The sequence below is a fragment of the Tasmannia lanceolata genome, unplaced genomic scaffold (genome assembly GCF_043159265.1).
Source record: "Tasmannia lanceolata isolate RefF3 unplaced genomic scaffold, GAP_Taslan_0.1 ptg000013l, whole genome shotgun sequence".
In the NCBI taxonomy this organism is placed as follows: Eukaryota; Viridiplantae; Streptophyta; class Magnoliopsida; order Canellales; family Winteraceae; genus Tasmannia; species Tasmannia lanceolata.
This window is the reverse complement of record NW_027518690.1, coordinates 6,572,554-6,598,406: the sequence shown is the minus strand read 5'-3', so window position 1 is coordinate 6,598,406 and position 25,853 is coordinate 6,572,554. Positions and strand designations below refer to the sequence as shown.

At 38.2% G+C, this 25,853-nt stretch overlaps 2 protein-coding genes across 3 annotated transcripts; both read left to right on the top strand.

The window, feature by feature from the left end:
• Window positions 1-903: 903 nt before the first annotated feature.
• On the top strand, window positions 904-6,747 carry LOC143889640 (uncharacterized). Of its 2 annotated transcripts, XM_077393918.1 has the most exons (5): window positions 924-1,429; window positions 1,532-2,907; window positions 4,543-4,959; window positions 5,680-5,909; window positions 6,361-6,747. In XM_077393918.1, exons 1-5 carry the CDS (start codon window positions 1,344-1,346, stop codon window positions 6,607-6,609), a joined length of 2,358 nt encoding a protein of 785 aa, XP_077250033.1. In that variant the 5' UTR covers window positions 924-1,343; the 3' UTR covers window positions 6,610-6,747. The 2 variants fall into 2 exon arrangements, with proteins under 2 accessions (XP_077250034.1, XP_077250033.1); XM_077393919.1 differs by lacking the exon at window positions 4,543-4,959 and having other exon boundaries at window positions 904-1,429.
• Window positions 6,748-8,873: 2,126 nt separating this feature from the next.
• LOC143889639 (large ribosomal subunit protein eL34-like) lies at window positions 8,874-23,971 on the top strand. The gene is made up of 4 exons (XM_077393917.1): window positions 8,874-9,169; window positions 9,524-9,603; window positions 23,417-23,526; window positions 23,679-23,971. The coding sequence occupies exons 1-4, from the start codon at window positions 9,091-9,093 to the stop codon at window positions 23,770-23,772; spliced, it is 363 nt and encodes a 120-aa protein (XP_077250032.1). The 5' UTR covers window positions 8,874-9,090; the 3' UTR covers window positions 23,773-23,971.
• Window positions 23,972-25,853: the final 1,882 nt, after the last annotated feature.

Here is a 25,853-nt window from a genome sequence, read left to right as displayed (position 1 = left end):
GACAGTTTCAACCTGACATTGGCTTGGGTTGGGTTGGCGTTTCCTCTGGTTGGGTTGGGTTAGGGTTGGGAAAAGCCAACCTGATTTAATTTCGAGTTAGGTTACGGTTGAGGCCTTTGCAACCCGAACCCGACTCTGTCGTTTAATTTTATCTTGATTTTCTTTGAATTATGTTTTTTTTTCTCGTATTTTTCTGTTTGGCCCTAGGTGAACCCAAACTCAACCAAACTCAACCTGCCCCAATTTCGTGTTACATGAGTTGGGATAGGGTTGAGAGATTAGAGGCAGGTTGGGTTAGGATTGATCATCTTCAACCCGAGGATCGGTTGGGTCGGGTTTGGGTTGAGTGAATACTATCTCGTGTTGGGTTATGGTTGGCCTCAACCCGACCCGAGTTGCACCGCTACGTAAGAATAATAGGTCATTTCGAAAATCTCCTTTTTTTTCTCTCTTGTTTTTATTTCTTGAGGAATGCTAGACTCACTCATAGGAGCCCTTGCAAAAATCAGGGAAAGGGTGCCCTCATTGGTCAGAACTCCTTTATCCTTTATGGCAGTTATGACTGTGATTTCCTGTGTATCCTAAATTGGTTTTGACCAATAAAGGCGCCCTTTCCCTGATTTTTTGCAAGGGCTCTTGTGAGTCTAGCATTCCTCTTATTTCTTTATTCCTAAGATTAAATTAGCAAGTCATGGGCCGAGTATTGAGCTTTCATGGGCCTGACCAAATATGAAACCTGGCCCACTCCATTGAAATTGGCCCAAAATTCTAGTGGAACAAAAGAAAGAAAAAGAAAAGAAAAGAAAGAGAAAAAGAGGCACAAAGAAGCAAAGCTTGCGTAGTTTTCCAATTTAACCAATCCTATTCGGGCCTGAAAATATGCTGAGAGTAAACCCAAAAAAATAGACTTCCCAACGGTTAAATTTGCTGACTTATAATGGCGATAATAACAATAACAACCCTAAAATTCGTAACCAAGCAAAGAAGCCTCAACAAAGCTCCAAGTCGCTGCCATGTTCTTTTCTCCCCTTAAACTTAGCTTAATCTACGCTTCAATTTCGTCAATTAGGTCAGATCTCAACCTCCTCAAACTAGTGTCATCTGAAATCCTCATATTCTTCTTCCAAATTCTTGATTAATAGGTAGTAAGTCGATTTCCTATACAAGAAATTCCATGGAAAAATGAGTAAGTTGATGAACTACTCTTCAATCTTTACTTGGGAATGAAAAAAAGGTCTGGTGGATTGGATTGATGGGTACCCAAAAGATGTTTATGTTTGATAATTGATACCAATTTGGACTTGGTGAAGGGGATATCAGTTAATGAAATTCTTCACAAAACAATGGTTCTGTTTGTTAGTTCTTGCTGGGTTTTAATCAGAAGTTCTCTGTTTTTTCTTACAAGTCTCATAACCACATATTTTTTCAGGTAACATGAATTCCTAGACTGACTGCTTTCTTAATTTATTTTAAAGTTCTTATGGGTTTTTTTAATGGATTTCTTATGATTTATTTTATGGATTTTTTGCAGATTTCAGATAGAAAACAGCTCTAAAAAGGATGATTCGAATTGCGATGGTCCTCAGCAGAAAGAAAATCAAATTGTTTTGGCAACAAATGAATTGAATTCTGATGATTCGGAGAACGATGAGTTCGGTCAGAATGAGATTTCTACTTCTAATTTTAGTTTTAAGTTTCAGTTTCAGAGTTCTGATGATATCATAAGAAGCATAGAAAAATCAGAACTGTCCATCTCTGAGGGAAATAATTACCATTTTTTCTCTGAGAAGGACTATACTGGTTTTATAGAGGAACCAAAAGTTCTATGTCTTAGTGTCAAAGAAGCATATGTCAATTCAGAATCAAGTATTCATAGCAATAAGGAGACACCACCAAATAGTAAATTGGCAGATAGGTTCTTATTAGAGGGAGGTTTTGAGCAATTCAAACAAGAAAAATCAGTAGTTCATGAGAAACAACTCAACTGCTCTGACTTAGATTTCTTCACAAGAGAAGAAAAGCCAGAGAAATTAGAAGTTGTAGTTTTTAGTGAAGATCAATTGGGTAAGAAAGATGTGTCTGGTGAAATTAAGTTTTTGTCTGAGAAAGACTTCATTGGTTCTGATTCTGAACAAGAGTCGATTAGTTTCAGTGACATTTATTCTGTCAAGAATCAAATTATAGATTCGAGCAGCGATAGCTTTCTTTCGGAGGGAGAATTCATCGAGTTTGAACTCAAATCGGAAGCTCAGAATTACAGTGAAAACCAAATGGGAATGGATTTCAATGAAGAAATCCAAAATTCAAAAGAATCCCATTTGCAAAATTCAGGTAATTCAGATACAGAATCCGTTAATGTGAGCGATGATGAGTCTTCGCAAATCAATTATTCAGACCTGTCTGACGAGTTTCTTTCTGAGCATGATTTTAAAAGATCCAAATGGGAATTAGAAGACACCGACGAAGAAGAGACTGAACCAATCAAAGATACTAAAAAATCCGAAAAAACCCATTTGGAAGATCCAAGTATTTTACACAAAGAATACATTAATTTCACCAATAGGCCGTCTTCAATTCAAACCAATGACTCTTGCAATTCTGAACATGAATCAGAAGACACTGACAGACAAAAATCTGATGATTCAAACAGATTGGAATCTCTTTGGGAACATCAGGATTTGATAGAACAATTGAGGTTGGAATTAAAGAAAGTGAGAGCGACCGGACTTCCAACAATCTTTGAAGAATCTGAAAGTCCGAAGATAATCGATGATTTGAAACCTTGGAAATTTGAAGATAAGTTCTTGAAGGAGGATCCAGTTGGGGAGATGCAGAAATTCTACAATAGCTACAGAGAGAGGATGAGGAAATTTGATATCTTGAACTATCAGAAGATGTATGCAATAGGTCAGTTGAAGTTTTTTTTTTTTTTTTTTTTTTCCATTTCTTCCTCTGATTATTTGTTATTTTCGTTACTGGTCACATTACAGTGAGCATAGGGAGTAGTCTAGCTTTAACTACCAGTTCTAGTTAGTTGGTAACTACCAAATTTTATAGGCTACTGATAATGGCACTACATGTTTTGATAATTGCATTAACTCACCATGTCTTTTCTTTCTTAATTTGCTTCTCAGAGCTTTTTTGGAAATTATGATAACATTTTACAGCTGTTAAACAGTAAAAGACAAGGTGAGTTGGTGAAATTATCAATTCATGGTAGTGGCAATATCAGTAGTCATTTTAAATTTAGGAAAATTGCCGATGGGGGACATCAAAATACGAGGATTGCCAACGGGGGGCACATTTTTGAAAAATTGTTAAGAGGGACGAAATGGGGGTTATCAACCCTCTAAATGGGGTTATCAAACTCTCAAAAGAGGGTCAAGTCTCTAAAAGGGGGTTATCAACCCTCTAAATGGGGTCATCAAACTCTCAAAAGGGGGTTATCAACCCTCTATTAACAATTTTTCAAAATTGTGTCCCCCCGTTGGCAATCCTCGTATTTTGATGTCCCCCATTGGCAATTTTTCCTTAAATTTATCAAAATACACTTCATTATTTTTCAATGACTATAGTGGAATGTTGGGAGTGCAACTTGGGCCGGGCTCGACCCATGGGCTATTGGAGTTAGCATTTCCTCAGGCTGGGTTGAGTTAGGGTACAGAAAAGCCAGCCGAATTATGAATTTAATTTTGGGTTGGATTACGTTTGAGGCCTTAGGCAACTCCATCCGACCCGAACCTGACCCGTCCCCTAATTTTATTGTGATTTTATCACAATTTCAAAATCTTAGGGTTATGGTTTTGTTTTTGTATTTCTTTCCTTTTGTCTCGAATAAACCTAATTCCAACCCTGAACCCAATTCAGGCCAACCTGAAAAATCAGATTGGGTTAGGGTTGGGTTAGGATTGAGAGATTTAAAAGTGGATTGGGTTAGGGTTGACCCTCCTTGAACCGAGGCTCCATTTGGGTCAGGTTAGGGTTGAGGTTTTGAGTCCTTGGGTTGGGTTAGGGTTGGCCTCAAACTGACCCAATCCGGCCCGAGTTGCACCATGGAATATCACACAGGAGGGCCCGCCTATGGTCAATGCAGACCATCGTTCTAGTGGGCTCCTTTCTTTTATGTCCAACGGCCAAAAAACCATGTCGATCGATGGACGGCCTAGATCAGCCAAACTTGGGGCCTAAATGTCAAATTGTGAGAAATTATATTATGTGTGGCCATATAAACCTGTATTTTTCAAAAAGTACGGTTCAGCCCACACCATTGGATGATCCTAATTAACCATCCAATCTATAGAGGTACTGCGCATTGCAAAAACTTCTATATATCAGAGGTTTAGGATCATCCTTATGGAATGTTTTTTTGGGCACAACCTATTTACATTGTGGCCAATCAAATAGACTGTTTGGATCTATGGTGTGGGCCTTTCACTACCTTTTGAAAAATATGGATTTATACAGCCACACCTGGTAGAGGAGTGCCTCAGCCCTCAGTAGATAATTTCTCTTAACTAAAATACCCTCCATCTAATTTTTCAGGCTTCCTCCAGTTAAAGGACCCATTCCAACCGGAGATATGGCGGAAAATCTCCATTCCGGCGATCACATCACTTCTGTCCCACAATCTTTGGCTAGGAAAGCGCCGGAAATCTGACACAGACCCATCGGAAAAGTTTGTCAAGGAATTACTTAGTGACTTGGAAACAGTGTATGTTGGGCAAGCATGCCTTACATGGGAAATTTTAGAGTGGCAATATAGGAAGGCCAAGGAGGTGCCGGAATCTGACCCACGTGGACACCGCCGTCAATATAATCAGGTGGCGGGAGAGTTACAACAGTTCCAAGTGTTGGCTCAAAGGTTTCTGGAGAATGAACCATTTCAAGGCCCCAGAGTTCAAAACTACGTGAAAAGTCGATGTGTTCTTCGAAACCTTCTACAAGTTCCAGCAATCCGAGGTAAGCAAATTCGAGTTAGGATGATGCAAACTGTCTATTTGTTGGGCCACAATGTAAATAGATGGTGCCGCACAAATCATTTCCATAGGATGATCCTAACCCTCCGATTTATAAAGGGACTGCACATTGGACTGGGCTGTATTGTACTTTTTGAGAAATACTAGACTATACGGCCACACATCATATATTCCAAGAGGAATAGGTTCTTTTCTTTCCGAATAAATGGAGAGTTTGGATCATCCTATGGAGTGGGTCGTACAGTACTTTTTGAAGGATACTGGACTATATGACCACACACCGTGTACTCTAACTTCTAAGAGGAGATTAATGCTCACCCTTGGTGAAAAGACTAATTTGCCCTTATTAATCCTATAAGGAGCTGTGCATCTATTTTGTAATACAGTGGCAAATTAGTCATTTTCTGATCCCTTGTTTCTTACACAATGTCATTTATTAACCCATATCCCAACTGGGTTAATAACCCATTCCCAATGTTCATGCAATGTCCATTTGAATGATCTAAGCCGTCCAAGTTGCGGGATCTACCGTGGATAGGCCAAGGCACGAAATTCGCACCATTCAAAAGATCCTAACTATAGGCCTTATGGACTTTTATCTGGTTAAGATCCTTAGATTAGTGTGATTTTTGTCCACTAGCCCATTTACAGTAGGGCCCACGATTGTTTGAGAACTATTTTTTAAGGCTTAATTTTATTGCAGAGGATTGCTTGAAAGACAAAAAGGAAGGAAGGAGAAAAGGCGACAACGCAACTACGAGCGAAATGCTAGTTCAGCTCTTGGAGGAATCCATGAGAATTTTCTGGGAGTTCATCAAGGCAGACAAGGATGAAACTTCTGTTATTTTGAAGGGATTTTTGGGTACTCAGCCGGACTTTCAAGACCCTGCAGATTCAGAGCTCTTCATAGATATCAGGGCAAGTCTTCAAATGGTAAGCATTCTTCTCTCGTATGTGCAACCTATTCTCTTTATAATTTAGAGGTGATGGCTGATAGTGTTGATATCGGCACTCCCTTGATTTAGTTAGATACTCCACATTTTTAGTTTGCACTTTTCTGATTAGCTGTTCAAAGCTCTCACGAAGTTACAATTCCCATCTATCATTCTCCCACTTACATGGAAGTGTTTAATAAAGATTAAAATGAGGAGTACCATTATCAAACAAGTGACCATGGCACTGTGCAGGATCCTGAGAACTAACCATTTAGTCATGTGGGTCAATGGAATTCATAAAACCCCAGAAGTAAAATCATGTCTAAGCTCTATATTCTGTGAAATGGGAGTGTGGAATTCATGAAATTACAACAGAAAATATTGTATGATCCTAATTCTTATTATAATGAAACAATAACTATTATCTTTTGCTTTCTGTTGGAATGCAGAAAGAGAAGAGACTGAAAGACTTGGTGAGAAGTGGTAACTGTCTAGTGAAGAGGTTCCAGAAGCAACAAGACAGAACAGATCAAGCCCTTTTCTTCTCACAGGTAGACATGAAATTAGTGTCAAGGGTTTTGAGAATGTCAAGAATAACAAGTGATCAGCTATTATGGTGTCATAAGAAATTGAATAGAATTACTTTAACAGACAGGAAGCTTCATAGAGAGCCCTCATTTTTGCTCTTCCCTTGTTGAAATATATAGTCATTGTCAAAAGTCGTCCACTTTTGTTCCATAATAATATTGTTATTTATGTAAATTTTTCTTTATGTACATCACTTTGGATAATTTGCAAGGATGTTTCATGCACTATTTAAGCCGTTTTTTGCTGGATTTTGTGGCCATCAACCATCAATTGGAGAACTGTGATGATGTGATCGTGACCATTAGTGAATATCATCAGGTGACATCCTCTGGACACATATTGACACATCCACACACTTATTTTCAAATTATATTATAATTATTATTTTATAGAAAATCAATTTCCAAAATAAATGTCTTTATCAATCTCATGGCATATTCACAGGGGACTTTGGGAGAGGATGAGTTCTCACTAAGCTGACTTGGTGTGGATGACTCATCAAATGGTTGACAATATCTCGTCCCTGCCTTAGACTGCGGCTAGGCACGTGATAGTGCCGCACGCCTGCAAAGCGAACCTTCCAAGCGTGCAAGGCATTTGATATCACATACAACTTAACCATTGTCCAAAATAAATTCAAAGCGAACCCTCAATTAAAAGATCATTTCAAGTTCCCATTTCCCTTCAATTAAAAACCACCCAAGAAAACAAAACATCTAAAGCATCAAACAAGAAAAAGAAAATGGAAGAAGAAGAAGACCCAGAAGAGAAAGGGTAAGAAAAAGCCCTACCTTTTGCCGAATCGGGCATTAGGGTTAAAAGGTCCGGATCTCACTGTAAATCAAGTGGAGGACGCCACTGTACATACAGAACCCACCTTTTGGACCTGTCAACCATAGATTGGTTGTCCCCCAAAATCTCCCCCTTAGACAATCCCGAATTCTAATTGTTGCCCTACACCATAAAGATTAGGAAATGCAAAAAAATATTTTTAACCTATAAATCCACAATCTATAAAATATATCTCAATTAGTCCCTAAGGATTATGGTATTGCCCAAAGGTTTAACTTCTAAAGAGATATTTCTAGAAAGTAACTAAATATTAACTATATTAATATATATATTAAGGGATTTGCTAGGAACCATCGCAGAAGGCATTTTGTGGACCGGCTATTGCATGAAAGAGCAGCCACATAAGCCCAATTTGTTTGTATTTTTATAAAGGGATTTGCTAGCGTCCATCGCAAAAGGCATTTTGTGAATGGCCTATTGCATGTGAGAGCAGCAACCTCGTGAGTGAAGACAAAATCTGCTGAAAAATGAGCCTGTGAGGCTACTCTCAATTGCAAAAGGCCATACGCGAAATGCCTGTTGCATGTGAGAGCAGGAACCTCGTGAATGAAGACAAAATCTGCTGAAAAATGAGCCTCTGAGGCTACTCTCAAATGCAAAAGGCCATACGCGAAATGCCTTTTGCTATGGATGCTAGCAAATCCCTTTTATGAAAGGTTGAATCATTTTTTAATATTAATAAAAGCACTGGCTAATTGGGTGGGCGAAAAAACATAGTCTTAGAATTCGCTGAAGGGTATTTAGACTATTTTCATAGAAGAAAGTTTGAAGTTGTATTCAGGGAACTTTTGGAAATATTTAAGAAAAAACTTAAAACATTTTGACAATATTTTCAAGGACTAATTGTGAAATCTTTCACCGGCCTATAAAATGACGTGGATCTATTCGAGGGCCCTTCTCCGGCCCTTGCATAAAGAGGGCCGTTGCATCTATCATTCCTCCAAGATGATACTGTGAATTGTTTGGGCAGTGTGGCTCATCCAACCAGCAACAAGTGGGATCCATTATAACAAAAAATAAGGCACACACTACTATTGTAGTGGGTCCCATCTTTGGCATATCCAATTTTTATTTTTTCAGCCGAACCCACGCCTCTGCTCATATCTTCAATAAATTATGAAAATTATGAGGCATAATAATCAAATTTATCTTAGAGAAATGTGTTCCTGCGCAGCTGCGCAAGGAGTTTGCCCGTGCATTAGTGGCTTTTTAAGCCACTGATCGGTCGCTTTTTCTGGACCCGCCATACGAACCAATCGGTGGCTTTTTAGGCCACTAATTTGTAGGTAACTCCCTGCCCAAGAGCACTTTTCTCATAATCTTAACCATCCAATCAAAAGTTTACTAATGGACAGCCCAAATTCAACGATGAAAATAAATATGATTGGATGGTTAGGATCATCAAATCAATTAAATCTATACGTCATTAGAAATTCTATGTGGGTCCCCACTCCCTACTACGAGATAATAGGCGTTGCTTCGTATTGGAGTAGTACTAGTAGTACTCACTCTTCTCTACCATCCAATCTTTCTCTCCACCTGTGAAATACTAAAATTAATTATTGAATTAAGTTCCCATTTAAGAACCGTCCGATCAATTTATTGTACCCGTCCGATCTAGGGCATAAACCAAAAGAACCCTTTTCTACCCATCCTCTCCCTCGCCTCAAAACCTCTTCTTCTTCTTCTTCTTCTTCTTCTGAGAGAGAGAGAGAGAGAGAGAGAGAGAGAGAGAGAGAATGGTTCAAAGGCTCACGTATCGGACGCGACACAGCTATGCCACCAAATCCAACCAGACCAGGGTCGTCAAAACCCCAGGTAAAAAAAAACCCTAATTCTCTCTTTCGTTTGTTCTTAAACCCTAGCATTTTTTTTATTAAAACCATCGATGTTCTTATGTTTTTTTTTCCCAAATAGTAGATGATATTCTTCTTATCCTCTAAACCCATTTATTATTTTTCATTTTCTGATCTGGGTCTGTTTTATTTGTTCTTTAATCTCAATTTCCTTTCTCGTTCCTATTCAATGTTTTGTGATTCAATAGTTTTTTTTTTTTTTTTTTTTTTCATATAACCTGATCTTTGTGCATTGCCCTTTGATATTAGTTATATGTATATATTTGGATTGCATTCCAAATTTACTTATTTTAGTGCTATTTGTGTTGGAATTTAGGTGGGAAGTTAATCTTCCAGACCACGAAGAAGAGAGCTAGCGGCCCAAAATGCCCCGTTACTGGAAAGAGAATCCAAGGAGTATGTGATCTTTCACTTCTTTTCCATTATTTTTTTAAAATTTTTATGTATGTCTTACATTTGATATGAGTTTTTCTGGGGTTGTTGAAAGTAATTTTGAGTGTGTTTGTTGCTTGATTTTTAGACTGTACGTCGACTTATCATTATAATACCCATCTCAGGTTCAGGGTTTTATACATTGGGTGAATGTTGTTAAGATTAAGAAGAGTAATAGACATTTCCATAAGTTATAATACCCATCTCGCTATCTCGCTTCTGCCTTGCACTAGTTGTTTTCATAAATTTGTTATGTATAAGTGAATTATGCCTATATTGATATTTACTTGTCCCCCCCCCCCCCCCCCCCCCCCACACACACACACACATTTTCAGATAGGAATTTCCCATTCGTGTTTGTTACGTTTGGATGGCTGGTGCTAGATATCTCATATCACTATTGTGTCTGCATGAAACTTTGTTGATTATGTTATGTTATGGTGCTGCAATGAGAATCACATTTCATAGTTAAATAATCGAAACATTGCAACTTTAATATGTATTGGAAAAATAAGGATACCTGTCTTTCTTCTTTTGGTTTGCTGCCTTCAAATGCATTTTTGACATCAAAATCATAGAATTCCAAACCTTGAAAGAAATAACTAGGCTTGTGGTTAATGAATCACATTTTAGTTAGAAAGACTTATTTGTACATTTTTTAATCCTTCTGCACTACTCTCTAGTTAATAACTTTTTTGCGGTCCACAAGTATGTTAGTTTGAAACAAAGTGAAAGTTTGTGTCTTTTGTTGGGATATATATCATTAAATTGGCCTTTTCCCTTTGGGTTGAGGGTGATTCATTGAATGTCATTGTGTGGGCATCAAGGTTGATTCTATGGCATTAAATTTTCTCCGAAACCCAACACAGAAAGACTGAAATGTTTTCATTTCCACCCTCACTGAAACAATACCGAAATTGAAACATATACCCAAACCAAAACCATCATTACATTAATGGTATATTATATTAGTATACTCAACTCAACTCAACTCAACTCAACTCAACAAAGCCTTTGTCCCAAACTAGGTGGGGTCGGCTAAATGAATCCTTTAGAAAAATTTCATGAATTTTCTATAGGATTCATTTCATAGAAGAGGGGCAAAGTTTACGGCCGGTTGCCAACCTGACGCCAACCCTCCTCCTTTATCCTTGCTTGGGACAGGCTGTGAAATGTTTATATGAATTGCCTGTGAAATGTTGTATTTATATTATGTATAAATATTTATATGAATTACACATGAAATATGATTTGTATTGAATTTGCCAAACATGTGCGGCATCGCATTTTAGGAGGTGTTTGATGTTGTTAGACTGTTATGGATGGCTGTTTTACTTATGTGATGGTTTCTAAGTGTAATTGTGCTTATTATCAAGGTTTTAAATTTCGGTTTTGGTTTTGGTTTCAGTCGTCACTAAAATAGAAACATTTCGATTTCAGCTGGGAATTTTGGTGGAAATCCAATAAAATCATGGAATCATATGCAAATGATAGAATTTAAAGATGAAACTTTAGGAAATGCTAGAATAAGCACAATGACGCTTAGAAGCCACATATAAGCAAGACAACCATTTGTAATAATTTAAAAAATCGAACACCTTGTGAAATGCATTGTCGTGCATTTCTGATAATTTAATACATATCAAATTTCATATATAATCCATATAAATATTTATACATAATACATGCGCAACATTTCACACGCAATTCATATAAATATAATTATGTAGCACATAATGATATAGTATACCACTATTACACTTGTGATTTTGGTTTATGCATTTTGCTTGTTTTAGTTTTGGTTTTGGTGGGGATAGAAACATAAACATTTTGGTCGCTTCGTATCGGTTTTGGTTGAAATTTAAAAGCATACTTATCATAGCATTTTTTGAAGTTTCATCTTAAAATTCTATCATTGCATATGTTAGCATGCATTTCTTGGATTATATAGCTGTTCCACCAAAATTTCCAACCGAAACCGAGACGTTTCTGTTTCCATGGCGACCGAAATTGAAACAGAAGTTTATAACTTTGGTTGATTCTAGGCATTTGGATATTAGCAAACTTCATCGAGGATATTCTTGATTTGAGAAGAGATCTTACACTTGGAGCCTTAATGATATGAAAAACTCTCTCGTCGAGTGATGTGGACCGGTGATGCAGGGTAAATGAGGACTGATTGTTGGACCTTACTATGATTGAAATTTTAAAAGATCATTCACCAATTTTGTCTAACACATGGCATGCAAGAGTTTCTTCAAGTCAAATCCGAACCAGAGATTAATCTATTCTACTCAGGTCTTAAAGAAGAACTCAGATCAGATCCACTACATGAAAGTTACTAGTTGTTTGATACAATTCAAAACATGAAAAACAAAACTTTCCAAGAACCAGATTGGAATCACCTACTCGTGTATTTGATGATATAACACCGAGAGCTGCTCTGATCCTTACCAATTAAATGCAGATCTTAAAGTTTTCCTCATCACTTGAGTTTTAATTTCACAAACAAAGATGGAATTAGTAGACCCAAAGCTTCAAGAACAGATTCACTTACTGGAAACATGTACATAACAATCTTGATAATCTTCCATTACATCCAACAAAGAAAACATGAAATCCAATTATCAATACTCAGAGACAATTCTTCAATAGAAAAGCTGAATGGAGGAGGCATCCAGCTACAGGTACATATGAGAAATTCCTTGCAAACGAGGAGAAGAAAGTGATCAATGGAAGGAGCTTGGATCAAGCTCGAATCTTCCCTTGGCTATCAAAGGTGATTTCCTCCAAAAGGAAAATCTCGTGCCCAAGAAAGTTCAGATCCCCAATTTTTTTTTCTCCCAAATACAATCTTCCCCCTTGAAATGAGAGTAAACTTGGCTTTTATAGCCCAATAAATCCCCAAATCCCTGAACTATCCTTATTTATTGGAAAATTACTAAAATGACACTTAACTTGCTAAAATGACAATAATACCACTACAAGTAAGCATATGTAATAAAAAAGACTACTCTAAGAAGCAGTGAGAGGAGTTGGTGTAGATAAGGGGATGCTCCTGCATCACACTCCCCTTCTTGAAAGAACTCGCCCACGAGTTCCCCCACCAGCTCACTAAGGAGGTGGCTCCGCCTGGATCAAAAATGAAAATGATCAGTTCACGATTCTCGGCGTTCCTTCCTTTGTAAACAACCGTCTTCAATCTACTTTGCTTTTGTAATCTTCTCTTGCCAGAGTGGTAATGAGATGCAACACCAAAGAGAAGCAAACACTTGGAAACTCGTCCATGTGAAGAATCTGCCGGATACACCTCATAGAACTCACTATGATGTGTCTCTTCCACCTTGTGAAACACCACAAGGCTTGGAGCTGTAGTTGCTTTTTCCACGTTTGCAATTAATTCATGTCTGTTTCCTCTTCATGAAATTCTTCTCTTTCCAGTTCTTTCTCATATTCATATACAGAAGCATCCTCATAATCAGCTTCAACCTCACTTTCTTGGTGACTTTCAGATGTAGAAGCTTCCTGTTCATCAACCATGTCATGCCTTGGAAACATTTCCAACTCCTCACTGCTACTCTCTTCTCTATGGTAATCGTCCATTGATAGAACTTCCTCCAGGCTGTCATAGTCACTGAATTCATAGTCACAATCAACAAAAGTGTCAACTTCCTCTTTAGGTTCATTTCCATCTTCAAGTCCCAAGGGTTCTTGCTGCCCAAAACAGTTTTGTTCCACTACTTTGCCTTTGTCATGACTAGAATCCATCTCCAAGCCATTAGCATCACCAAGTTCAACATTGTTTTCATCCGCCTTGAGTATTTTTGGCTCCATCTTGACATTCCTCCTGCACTAAGAGGCCAAGCACTGCATCTACATGATTTTCATTATCTCCAATATATGTAACATTCTCAAGTGCAATGTCACTTCCGCGCATCCAACTCTTCTTCATGCTCTTCATGCTTGGTATCTCTATCTCTAAAATCAACCATGGAAACAATTTGGACATTATCAAGTTCCAAGTGAGCTTGCTGCCCTGTGCTGTCATGTTGCCCAATTGCCACTTGTTCATGACTTAAATCCATGTCTAGCCCATCATGATCAGCTCTAATGTCAACAAGTTCAATGCCATTGGTATCCACCTCTAAAATAATGACATTTTCTTGTCATTTAACTTGATTATGACTGTCCTCTTCATTAATCACTTTATATCCATCATCTTGGGCCTCTTTGTTTTGCACATGCACTGTCTTCTTGACGTGCTGGCTGTACTCATGGTTTGCAAAGCAAGTAGAATCAAAATCCACTCTAGAATGAGGCTTAGAAGTCACCCTGTTTGGCCATGATAGTGCAGGAGAAGGTTGAGCCACTCTTGGCCTTGATTTCAAATTAAGATGACCTCTTGGGCCTTGGTTGTCATGTTTGTGTTTGTGTCTCTCCCCTTCTTGAAACTTTGGCTTGCTCTTGGTAGGGGATTGGTTTTCTTGTAAGATTAAGTCGTCAAAATTTTGATTCATGCGTTGAAACGTCTTTAACATCTCTTGAAAAACTTGCATCATTTGACTCTCTATCTTGGAATCCAAGAATTGTGATTCTTTTCCCTTTCTAGATGCCATGACACATACAAGCAAATACCAAAGCAATATCAATCAATGCAAGTCCACTCACAATAGTAGCCAACAATGACCAAAAATCTTATCCGAAACAGCTCCAAACAAATATAATTGCCCAAAGAGTCCAGCACAACCCAAACAAGCTGAGATGAGTGCCGATCACCAATGCCAACAATCCACACAAAAAATAACTCTGCTCAAAGACACAACCAACCACAAGTAGAAATCTCTGTCTGAAGCCAAATATAACAGCCAACAATCACCAAAATCTGAACTACAACAGTCCAGAACAGGTGTAACAGCCTACACAAAATATGTCCCCCACTAGCAAGCTGCACGATGGAGTCTTTGTCAAAATAACCCTGCAAAAATCTGTTTCCAGGATGAGCAAAGCTGAGAAGCTTTGCTGGCCGGCTCTGATACCACTTTTGATGCATGGGAAATGAGGACTGATTGTTGGACCTTACTATGATTGAAATTTTAAAAGATCATTCACCAATTTTGTCAAACACATGGCATGCAAGAATTTCTTCAAGTCAAATCCAAACCAGAGATTAATCTATTCTACTTAGGTCTTAAAGAAGAACTCAGATCAGATCCACTACATGAAAGTTACTAGTTGTTTGATACAATTCAAAACATGAAAAACAAAACTTTCTAAGAACCATATTGGAATCACCTACTCCTGTATTTGATGATATAACACCGAGAGCTGCTCTGATCCTTACCAATTAAATGTAGATCTTAAAGTTTTCCTCATCACTTGAGTTTTAATTTCACAGACAAAGATGGAATTAGTAGATCCAAAGCTTCAAGAACAGATTCACTTATTGGAAACATGTAAACCAATAACAATCTTGATAATCTTCCATTACATCCAACAAAGAAAACATGAAATCCAATTATCAATACTCAGAGACAATTCTTCAACAGAAAAGCTGAACGAAGGAGGCATCCAGCTACAGGTACATATGAGAAATTCCTTGCAAACAAAGAGAAGAAAGCGATCAATGGAAGGAGCTTGGATCAAGCTCGAATCTTCCCTTGGCTATCAAAGGTGATTTCCTCCAAAAGGAAAATCTCCGGCCCAAGAAAGTTCAGATCCCCAATTTTTTTTTTCTCCCAAATACAATCTCCCCCCTTGAAATGAGAGTAAACTTGCCATTTATAGCCCAATAAAACCCTAAATCCCTAAACTACCCTTATTTATTTGAAAATTACTAAAATGACACTTAACTTGCTAAAATGACAATAATACCACTACAAGTAAGCATATGTAATAAAAGAGACTACTTTAAGAAGCAATGAGAGTAGTTGGCGTAGCTAAGGGGATGCTCCTGCATCTACTGGGCCTGTTCAAAGCCCTCGGGTTTCATAGATAGATGAGTAGTAAGTAGTCTATTAGTAGTCTTCTGTCCTTGTAGTAGGGAGGGTAGTATCGTAATAAGGAGGAAGGGAAGGGTGGATGACGTGGCAAGATAGTTGGGGGCCACATGGAGGTGACCGCATGGGGTGGTTGAGGTGTGTGACATGTGGTATTGGGGACCGCATACACGTGGCAGCCATAGAGGGGTACCTTCACGGATCAAAGGCCGTGTGTAGATTGGAGGGTTATAGAGGTTTTATAACAAGCAATCCCATTGTAGATTTGATGTGTAGTGTAGGCCCAATAAGTGGCATATTTGCCCATTAGAAATTTTAGGATTTTTATTTCCATATTTTAGTCTTTATGGATTTTATTTTTCATATTATTTTATTTCCATGTTATTTTAATTTCCTATATATAGGCCTCTTGTATTAGAGTTTTTAGATTTGGATGATGAATGAATGAATTGAGAACAAAGATTCTCCCCTTATCCCTCTTCTTCTCCCCCCTATCTTCTTCTCCGATCTTTCCTTCCTAGTGGATTCTAGGGTTCCTCTCTCCTTCCCTCTTTTTCTTCTTCTCTTCCCCTCTTTATTCTACTTCTCCTTCCTTGGGCTACATCAAGATTGGAGGGTTAGGATCATCCTATGGAGATGATTTATAGGGTGCAGCCTATTTACATTGTGGCCCTATGGGGGTTATTTATAGGGTGCAACCTATTTTCATTGTGGCCAACCAAATGAATAGTTTGGATCATCCTTTGAAGCGGGCCAGTTTGGATCATCCTATGAAGTGAGCCCAGGATGATGATTTTTGGGGTGCATCCTATTTACATTTTGGCCCAACAAATGAACTGTTTGGATCATCCTATGAAGTGCACCAGCAATACTTTTTGAAAAATTCGAGACTTTAGGTGCACCATTGCAAACTAACCAGTAGATCAAGAATAGCAAACATCGAATCAATAGTCATGTTTAATCAACCTGAATCGGTAATCTTGTTTATCATTGGTTAATTATAGAGGGTCCTAAAATTTTTAAAAAAATATGAAACATCGAACCCTGAAATGCAAGAAATAGCCTCAATTTGCAAACTAACCAGTAGATCAAGAAGAATAGACTGAATTTTCAACGATTTCTTAAAATCTAAAAATAAAACAATGGGAACAGATCCGACCATAAAAGAACACTAATTTTTGAGAAGAATGTTGATAGAATTTTCTCTAAGAAATTAACAGATTCTTGTCAAAAAACACTATGCAATAGAATCAACAAAAATTCTAAAATTTCATGAAAATAACCGTGCATCACAAAATTATCATCCAAAATCACATTATCATCCAAGGGCTGCCGCTCTTGCCCTTGAATTATTAAAAAAAAAACCACATTATCATCCAAAATTACAAAAAAAAAACGAAAACTTTACACGTTGATGCCTAGCTTGGCATCTCCATCCAAATAAAAAAGAGGACCGATCCTCCTAGGGCTGCCGCTCTTGCCCTCCGTCCTCTTAGGGCCACCGCTCTTGCCCTTTTCAATACTATTGAAATTATTCGGCACAACCACGGATGATGCCGAAATTGGTAATTCTCTAAAAACATAATAACAAAAAAAAATTGTTAATGCTAGAAAAATAAGTAAGGTAATTAGAACACAAAGAAGGAAGATTTGGGAGGCTTCCATGAGGAGTAATTGAGAGAGTAAATGAGAGAATGGAGAGAGTAAATGAGAGATGGTGTGAATGGAGAACCATGCTCAACTAATTCGCTGCATTCTGTTCAATTCATCATTGTCTGTGAGCACCATCAATGGATTTGTTCCGGGTTAGACATGGGAGCGATGAGAGGGCGTGGGAGGAGTGAGTTTATTCTCTTCATTACTCCTCATAGAAGCCTCCCAAATCTTTCTTCTCTGTGTTCTAATTACCATACTTATTTTTCTAGCATTAACAATATTTTTTTGTTATTTTGTTTTTAGGGAAACTACCAATTTTGGCGTCATCCGTGATCGTGCCGAATGATTTCAATATTATTGAAAACGGCAACAACGGCGGCCCTAAGAGGACGGAGGTCAAGAGTGGCAACCCCAGGAGGATGGTTCCTCTTTTTTATTTGGATGGAGATGCCAAGCCATGCATCACCGTGCAAAGTTTTTTTTTTGGATGATAATGTGGTTTTTTTTGGATGATAATTCAAGGGCAAGAGCGGCAACCCTTGGATGATAATGTGATTTTGAATGATAATTTTGTGATACACGGTTATTTTCACGAAATTTTAGAATTTTTGTTGATTCTATTGCATAGTGTTTTTTATTTTTTGACAAGAATATGTTGATTTCTTAGAGAAAATTCTGTCAACATTCTTTTCGAAGATTAGTGTTCTTTTACGGTCGGACCTGTTCCCATTGTTGTTTTATTTTTAGGGTTTGAGAAATCGTTGAAAATTCAGCCTATTCTCCTTGATGTACTGGTTAGTTTGCAAATTGAGGCTATTTCTTGCATTTCAGGGTTCGATGTTTCATATTATCTTTTTTAAAATTTTTTAGGACCCTCTATAATCAACCAGCGACCTTCACGGATCAAAGGCTGTGTGACCTTTGGACCTCAAGCCTAAGGAGACTAGTGACATCCATGGAAGCCACCACCAATCTCCTTGAGACAAGTGTCCTAGGGACCACCTGGACCCATGGACAATTGATAGCTTCTCCATCTCCATGGCTTATAAATAAGGGTGATTGGCTCTCATTTCGGGGGCCTTTTGTCATGAACTTGTGAAGAGATTTGTAGGAAGTTTTAAGGAGGTTTCAAGGGATTCCAGCCTCTTGTAGTTGGTTTTGCTCGTGTTCTTCGGGAACTTCATGGATTGGCATGGAGATTCCTCCGATTTGTAAGAGATCTCCTTCCACTACCACTTTATTTGTGAAATCCGAATAGAAATGAAGATATTTCCAATTTCTTATCATCTTATTTCTGTAAATCTGTCATAAACGGTTGGATTTTTGCTTGTTTCCCTCATATTTTTCTCCATGACATTCATTTACATCTGTTGCAATTTTGTGAAACTTTCGCTGATCCGCAGTCTTGATCCACATCACTACCATACCGGTTTCCATATCCAAATAACAAGTCTTACAAACTACAATTTTCTATCTTAAAGAGGTTTATATTTAGCGTACATACATAGAATACATACATAAAATCCATTCTTTAATTAAAGAATGGGATTAGCTTCGTATATGGTTAATAAACTTATTGCAACACTGATATTGAAAAGGGGTACGCCCAAATATTTTCACTTGGAGATAATGAGAAATTTTAGTAAGAAAATGAAGATAAAAACAAGGAAATTATGTGAAGACCCAAAGAACATGAGAAAATACAGCCCACTTTGAGAGTAGTAACACAAGACCAATATTCTAAACCATAGTTGCCGGAAACTGCTTGGGCGGGTGGGAAACCCGTTTCCCCTAAAACGCGTTTCTTGCAGGTGGGAAATTCATTTTCTCTAAAAGCGTTTCATGGGTTTCGGAAATGTTTCCAAAACATGATAAAAAAAAAATTGGAGAAATGTTTCCGAAATGTATGGGACACATGAGAAATTTATGTAAATCATGTGTGAAACACGTTGTAAATGTATGCAACACGTAGAAAACACATGTGAAACGTGTAGGAAACATGTGGGGACCTTATACGATTTTCTATCATTTTCTCGTTTCTCGTTTCCCGTTTCCCCTATATTTTTTTTTCTTTTGGGACCGACTACCTTCTACTTAGGTCTTCCATTGGGTGTGTGTTGGCCAAAGAAAATAAGTTGGATCCTATAGTGGAGAGTGTGGAAAGAAGGTTAGATATGTGGAAGAGAAACTTAGTCTCAAGGGGTGGAAGACTAACTCTCACTAAAGCGGTCTTGGCAAAGATTCCTAGAAATTCAGGTATCTTTATTCAAATGCCCCGTGAGTGTAAAAAAGAGAATAGAACAAATTCAAAGAAGGTTCTTGTGGGGAGGTTCAGAAGAGAAAAGGGGTATCTTAGTTTCGTGGTAGGAGGTTTACAAACCCTTCAAGGCAGGAGGATCAGAAAGATCGAAGAAGTTAATCAGACACTACTGGGTAAATGGTTGTGAAGACCGGTTTAAATTTCGACCGAAACCGAAACACCCTTTACCCAAAATAGTACTTTATTTCGGCAAAGTACACTGAAATTTTGCCCAAAATTTCGGTGTTTCGTGTATTTCACCCGAAATTAACGAAATGGAGGCCCAATACTCAATTTTCGTCGCAATTTTCAGAAGATTTCGCTGGTTAAAGAGTCACTTTTGTATTCGGTTACTATGCCCATGCCCTGTGTCTCGTCTCTAGCCCATTAATACGGCAAGATATTATTGGAGCGAGATTTTGAGATTTTATTGGAGCGAGATTTTATACGGCGAGATTTTATTGGTGTAATCCCATAAAATGTAGTATTTTTCAAAAAGTACTATACGGCTTACACCATAGGATGATCCAAACCGTCCATTTGATGGGCAGAAACGGAAATAGGTTCCTCTCCAATAGATTTAGATTCAAAAGAGGTTTACTTGGTGGAAAAAGCTGGTTTGCTATTCGCTACCCCCACGGCACAATGTTCTTATTTTTTAGACTTAATCTTTGAAGGAATTGTAGCAGCCAATGAGAGAAGTTTCAACTTTAAAATAAAGAGGAGGATTGCGAAGATAAAAAAAGACTAGCTGCTAATACCGAAAGCTGGTTTGATATTCACAACCCCCACGCACCACGATAGGAGAAGATGGATCGGTGTGAGTAATAAAACATGAAGAGATAAAAATTGGGAAAAGAGAATTGCGAACATATAATTGCTAGTACTATCCCAAATTTCGCCCAGAATTTGGTATTAAAAAATATTGTTTTTTATTGGTGTACCAAAATTTCGCCCGAAATTACTGAAATTTTTGCCGAAATTTCGGCAATTCTGCCCGGAATTTAGTATTAAAAAATATTGTTTTTTAATTGTGTATTGGATTTCGGCTGAAATTTCAGTTTCGTTTAGGGGCGAAACGCATACAGAAACTGAAATTTAAAACCATGGTGGAGACATGGGGAGGAGTCGCAGCTTTGGGCCAAAGTAATTGACAATAAGTATGGGTCGCAAGTGGGGTATTGGGAGTCAGATGACCGTTTTAGGCAGACTGTGTGTACCGTGTGGAGAGACATAATGAGTTATGAACACATTTTTCTTGCAGGCACTAGATTCAGAGTTATAAGCACCTTTTTCTTTGAAGGATTTGTTCCCGGATCTGTTTGTGGTGTCAACTTCAACAAAGGCTTTAGTTAAAGATTCCTTAAAGAGGAGAGAGGATAGGGTTGTGTGGTTGCCAGCTTCCAGAAGAAACTTCTTTGACTAGGAGTTACAATCGGTAATCAGGCTTTTTGAGATACTAGAGGGATGTTACATAAAGAGGAATGGATCAGATATAAGGGTATGGGTCTGGAATACCTTGGGGGAGTTCTTCGCCAAATCTTTCTATTAGCACCCGGTGTCTGTCCTGCAGCCCCCAGTGTAGCAGGGGTCTGGTCTATCTAAGCCCCTCCTGGAGTTGGAATTTTTAGGTGAGCAGCTCTTCGCAAGCGAATTCAGACGGTGGATTTTCTGATAGAGTGGAAAATGTTTTTTATTGACCATTGTGCCCTATGTATTGAAGATGGGGAATCAATGGACCACTTATTCATCCATTGCAAGGTAGCTAGGGAGATATGGAGTGGTGTTTTGGAAAGATTTGGAATATCTTGGGTGTTCCCTAAGAACCTTATTGATCTATTGGATTTTTGGCAGATGTCCCATTGGAGGAAAGATGGCAAAATATTATGGAACACATCCTTCCTTCAAGTTGTTCGGGTTTTGTGGAAAGATAGAAACGCCCGGATATTCAAAGGGGTATGCTAAGACCTCTTCTTATCTATCTAACAAGGTGGTAGCTCTTCAAATTTGTTTTCGCTTGACTTGTGGAACGGGTGGAGGGAGGTGTGCTTCAGTTCGGAGCGCTGACATTCGATTGTGCAGGAGTGGGAGCCGCTGGCTCCTGGGTTTCTGAAGTTTAATTCTAATGGCTCTGGTCCTGGAAATCCGGGTCCGGCTGGCATAGGGTGAGTCCTTAGTGATGATGGGGGATTAGTGAAGTGGGCCTTTGCAGGACCCATTGGAGTGACCAACTAAAGTGAGGCGAAGGTGCTTTCGGTCCATCAAGGCATCAAGTTTTTAGTAGGAGAAGATTTAGATAGAGTAGTGGTAGAAGGGGATTCCCTCAATTTAATCTGTTGGTTAAGCGGATCACATGTTTTCCTGTGAAGATTTGCAAAGCTATTTGAGGAGATTAAAGATATTTTAGGTAACTCGAGTATCTCCTTCCACCATATCAGGAGATCCGCCACTGAATTGGCAGATAGGCTTGCCAGGGATGGGGTTCATTTGGTGGCCTTTGAGCAGTTTGATTTTTTACCGCCTTAAGTTTTTTGGGTCCTTTCTTATTCGGTATTTTAATCTTTTCGTGTATCTTTTTTGTTTCCTTCTTTCATGCTTGTATTTAACCATCTCGGTCCTTCGTTTTGAATGAAATTTCGGCAATTTTAAAAAAAAAGTACGCCATGATTGGCGACCTTGAAAAATTATTCCATGTAATAATCATGAGCTCCAGTGTGTGAGGCGGAGAAGGGAGAGGGAGACTTAAGTTTGTGGGAGTGGAGAGATCGGTAATCCTTAGAAAATAGTGAAAAAATATTACTTACACCTGGTCTTTTGTTTTACTGGAGATTAGTAATCCTTAAAAAATAGTGAAAAAATAGTACTTACACCTGGTATTTTGTTTTACTGTTTTTACGAGCTTTTCATGCTATCCTCACTCGAACATCCAAATTTTGGCCCTCTCTGGTAAAATACTGCTTTCTTTCGTTTTTTTTTCTTGGAAAATGGTAGCCAAATTCATTAAAAAACCCGACTGATATGGTCAAATTACAAAGGAGATAAATGCAATACAAAGAAAAGCGAAGAATAAAAGCTAAAGGGCCTAGTCAAGGAGGAAGAGAGTTAAATTAGGCCATGGAGTTTTTAGAAACTTCTTCCCTTGCTAGACGATCAGCCACCTTGTTAGTTCAGCGGCGAACATGCTGAAAAGACCATGAAAAAGGTGCCACCCAATCAAATATTTCATCAAAGAGATGATCAAACCGCCAAGGGGGCTTTTGCTATCTTTTAAGCCACCGAATAACATTCAAAGAGTCTCCTTCAACAAGCACAATTTCTATCCAGTCTCTTGCTAATAACTTCAAACCTCAGTGAAATAGTCTCACCTCTGCCTCCAACACGTCAGCTACCACAATGAGGCCGGCAAAGGCCCAGAAAACTTCCCCATGATTATTCCTCAAGACACTGCCAATTCCTGCCGGGCCTGGATTCTTAAAATATTACTTTCTTGCAATTTTTATTTTGTTTTCCTGATTTTTAGGGCTGGCAAGTCCCAAAAAAAAAATACATATATATAAAAATTCTGAAGTTTGTCCCTCTCTCTCTCTCTCTCTCTCTCTCTCTCTCTCACACACACACACACACACACAACTAACCCTACAAATATTCCATGTAATATTTTTTTAACGTTGCCAAACACGGCCTAAAGTTTTGGCGCTACTAATATCTCGTTTACTTCAATATCTGTTGATTTCTGATCAGCGTTAGAGTTTTTTCTTCGATACTGTTTCCATCATTTCCCACAGTTTGTAGGAGAAGTTTCATTTTGTTGGGTTTTTGTCTTCAGATTCCTCACTTGAGACCTGCGGAATACAAGAGGTCTAGATTATCCAGAAACCGGAGAACTGTCAATCGCGCTTATGGAGGTGTTCTATCTGGGGGTGCAGTTAGGGAGAGGTGGGTTCCTGTTATCCCAACTGTTTTTTTTTTCAGTCATTTGTGAAACTGTAGTTTTTCTCCTTAATGTTTGTAGGAGAATTTCAGCTCTTTCTTGTTTCAAGACATTTGTGATTTGTCTTCAACTGTTGTTTTTCTTCTTGTGTTTGTAGGATCATTCGTGCTTTCTTAGTGGAAGAACAGAAGATTGTGAAGAAGGTTTTGAAGATCCAAAAAGCAAAAGAAAAGCAAGCTTCTAAGAACTAAAGAGAGGATAGAGTAAAAGGCAAAATCTTTTGAGTTTTATATGTTCTCGAAAGAAATTTTGACTTTGATGATATACTGACTATGAGGAATCATGGCAATGGTAATTGCATTAAGAGTTCTTTTTTGTCCTTTAAGTTAGTTTTGGACTCTGTGTTTGGTACTTCCATTAGCTGACAACTTCACAACTTGCCTTTTTCTCTGATTATTTGTTCCCTCATGCAAGTATTAGAAATTGGTCTTTCATAATACTAATTTATTGTTGAGAGCTGTTTGGAATGTTGGAATGAGTAAAAACAGGTTAGAGGTAAAAATATGGGATATTTGATTAAATGAGATAAAAATTCCACTTTTAGTTAATGGCAAGTGTGAGAAATTAAAAGAACTGCTGAAAGGTGGTTTTCTTCTTTCCCTAATTTTAAGGTAAAGTTTGATGCTTGAATTTTGAAATTCATCATTAAAACCGCTCACCAAACCTTGAATTTCTCATATTCTAAGAACTGAAATTGCTACATCCAAAATTTGTCTTAGGGCCCGTTTGGATGCTGAGAAGATTTTGATTTGGATTTCTCACATTTGCAGCCCTTTTTTGCATTGTAATTTGGATCGGATCAAATTCTTGGATTTCTAATTCAGCAGCTGACAGTGAAAAAAATCAGATATCTAAATTTGCTGTGGAAATAAGAAATTGAAAATCCACAGATCTGGCAGTTTCCTTCACTCTCTTTGCTCCTCAACCTCTCCCCTCCACTAGGAAGTACCCCTTTCCTTCTCTGTCTCCCTCTACTTGAGCTGCTGGTTCTATTCAATTTGTATTCAAAACTCAATTCTAAATCCAAATACAAAATGGGAGGTATCCATACGGGCCCTTAGGGATTCTTTCCTGCCAAAGCTTCCTACTTTTGGATTTTCGGAATTTGGAACTGGAATCACGAATCAGCATCCTAATCTAATTCTTATTCTGATTGTCTGCCAATGTAATAAAAATATAATTAAAATAAAAATTCAACAAAACCAGACTTCGATACGCGAGGATAAACGTGGATTCATGTAATAAAAAATATAATTAAAATAAAAAATTCAACAAAACCAGACTTGAATACTCGAGAGCAACACATGCGGAAAGCATGCGAGTAAGGATAAATGTGGCCCGTCGGATTCATGCGGCTCGTCCTTTTTGGATGATGCATCCACCCCGTAAGTATGTGCTCCTGCGTCGGGGTCCCACATTCTCAACCTAAGCCTATGCATAGGATGGGGTCCACCATTTTACACCACATGCTTTGATGGGGTGGGGCCCATGATTTTATGCCCATTCATAGCATGAGCCAATAATCAATAATGCTAGTGTACAATAATTGGATCATGAGGATTATCTCATAAGTCTAATATTCACTTTACTATATCACCAATGTTTCGGACCTACTAGTTGAATATGATGAATCACGATGATTGTCCTAGTCGTATCTTTGTTTGCCGACAAGAGAGATCTTTTAGAGGTTGAGTCTGTTCATCTCAAAGATTCAAAAAATAAACAATGCATGAACCATGGCTTCCTATATCTAGTTTTGAGATTTCTTTTTTGTTGTTTTGCTGCCACACTCTAACTAAGCTTATTATTTGGCATAGAACGCCTATAAGCAAATCATGACCCCATAAAACAACATTTCTTCTTTGGAGAAATATCTCGTAATACATGTGACGGAAGATGCTATAAATAATCTCACCATTATTCTCACAATTATAGCTTTGAATAAGATGGCTCTTCCTCTCCTCTCACTGTTCACTCCTTGCTTCTTCTCACGCTTGCCACCTCTTCCACATTCAACAATAGCTCGAAGAAGTGTAAACAAGGCTAAGCACATCACATGCACTCTAAGCAACCAAACGTTGGAGCCGATAGTATATCGTCGATCAGCAAATTACCCACAAAGCTCTGGGGATTATGACTCCATTCAGTCACTAAAGAGTGATTACATGGTGATTATTCCAATCCGCAGTGTTTTTTTTTTTTTTTACATAGTTTTAAGACTCCCTCGCGTCATCATGGACTCCCCCAAGTCGACTCCCGATTACCTTGGTCG

What these genes read in the sequence shown, in the direction of transcription:
- LOC143889640 (XM_077393918.1), top strand. Translation starts at nt 1,344, where the DNA reads ATGGTTCTGTTTGTTAGTTCTTGCTGGGTTTTAATCAGAAGTTCTCTG. An exon ending in ATAACCACATATTTTTTCAG is followed by an intron (nt 1,430 to 1,531) that starts GTAACATGAATT and finishes GATTTTTTGCAG; the next exon opens with ATTTCAGATAGAAAACAGCT. An exon ending in TCAGAAGATGTATGCAATAG is followed by an intron (nt 2,908 to 4,542) that starts GTCAGTTGAAGT and finishes CTAATTTTTCAG; the next exon opens with GCTTCCTCCAGTTAAAGGAC.
- LOC143889639 (XM_077393917.1), top strand. Translation starts at nt 9,091, where the DNA reads ATGGTTCAAAGGCTCACGTATCGGACGCGACACAGCTATGCCACCAAA. An exon ending in CAGGGTCGTCAAAACCCCAG is followed by an intron (nt 9,170 to 9,523) that starts GTAAAAAAAAAC and finishes GTTGGAATTTAG; the next exon opens with GTGGGAAGTTAATCTTCCAG. An exon ending in GGGGGTGCAGTTAGGGAGAG is followed by an intron (nt 23,527 to 23,678) that starts GTGGGTTCCTGT and finishes TTGTGTTTGTAG; the next exon opens with GATCATTCGTGCTTTCTTAG.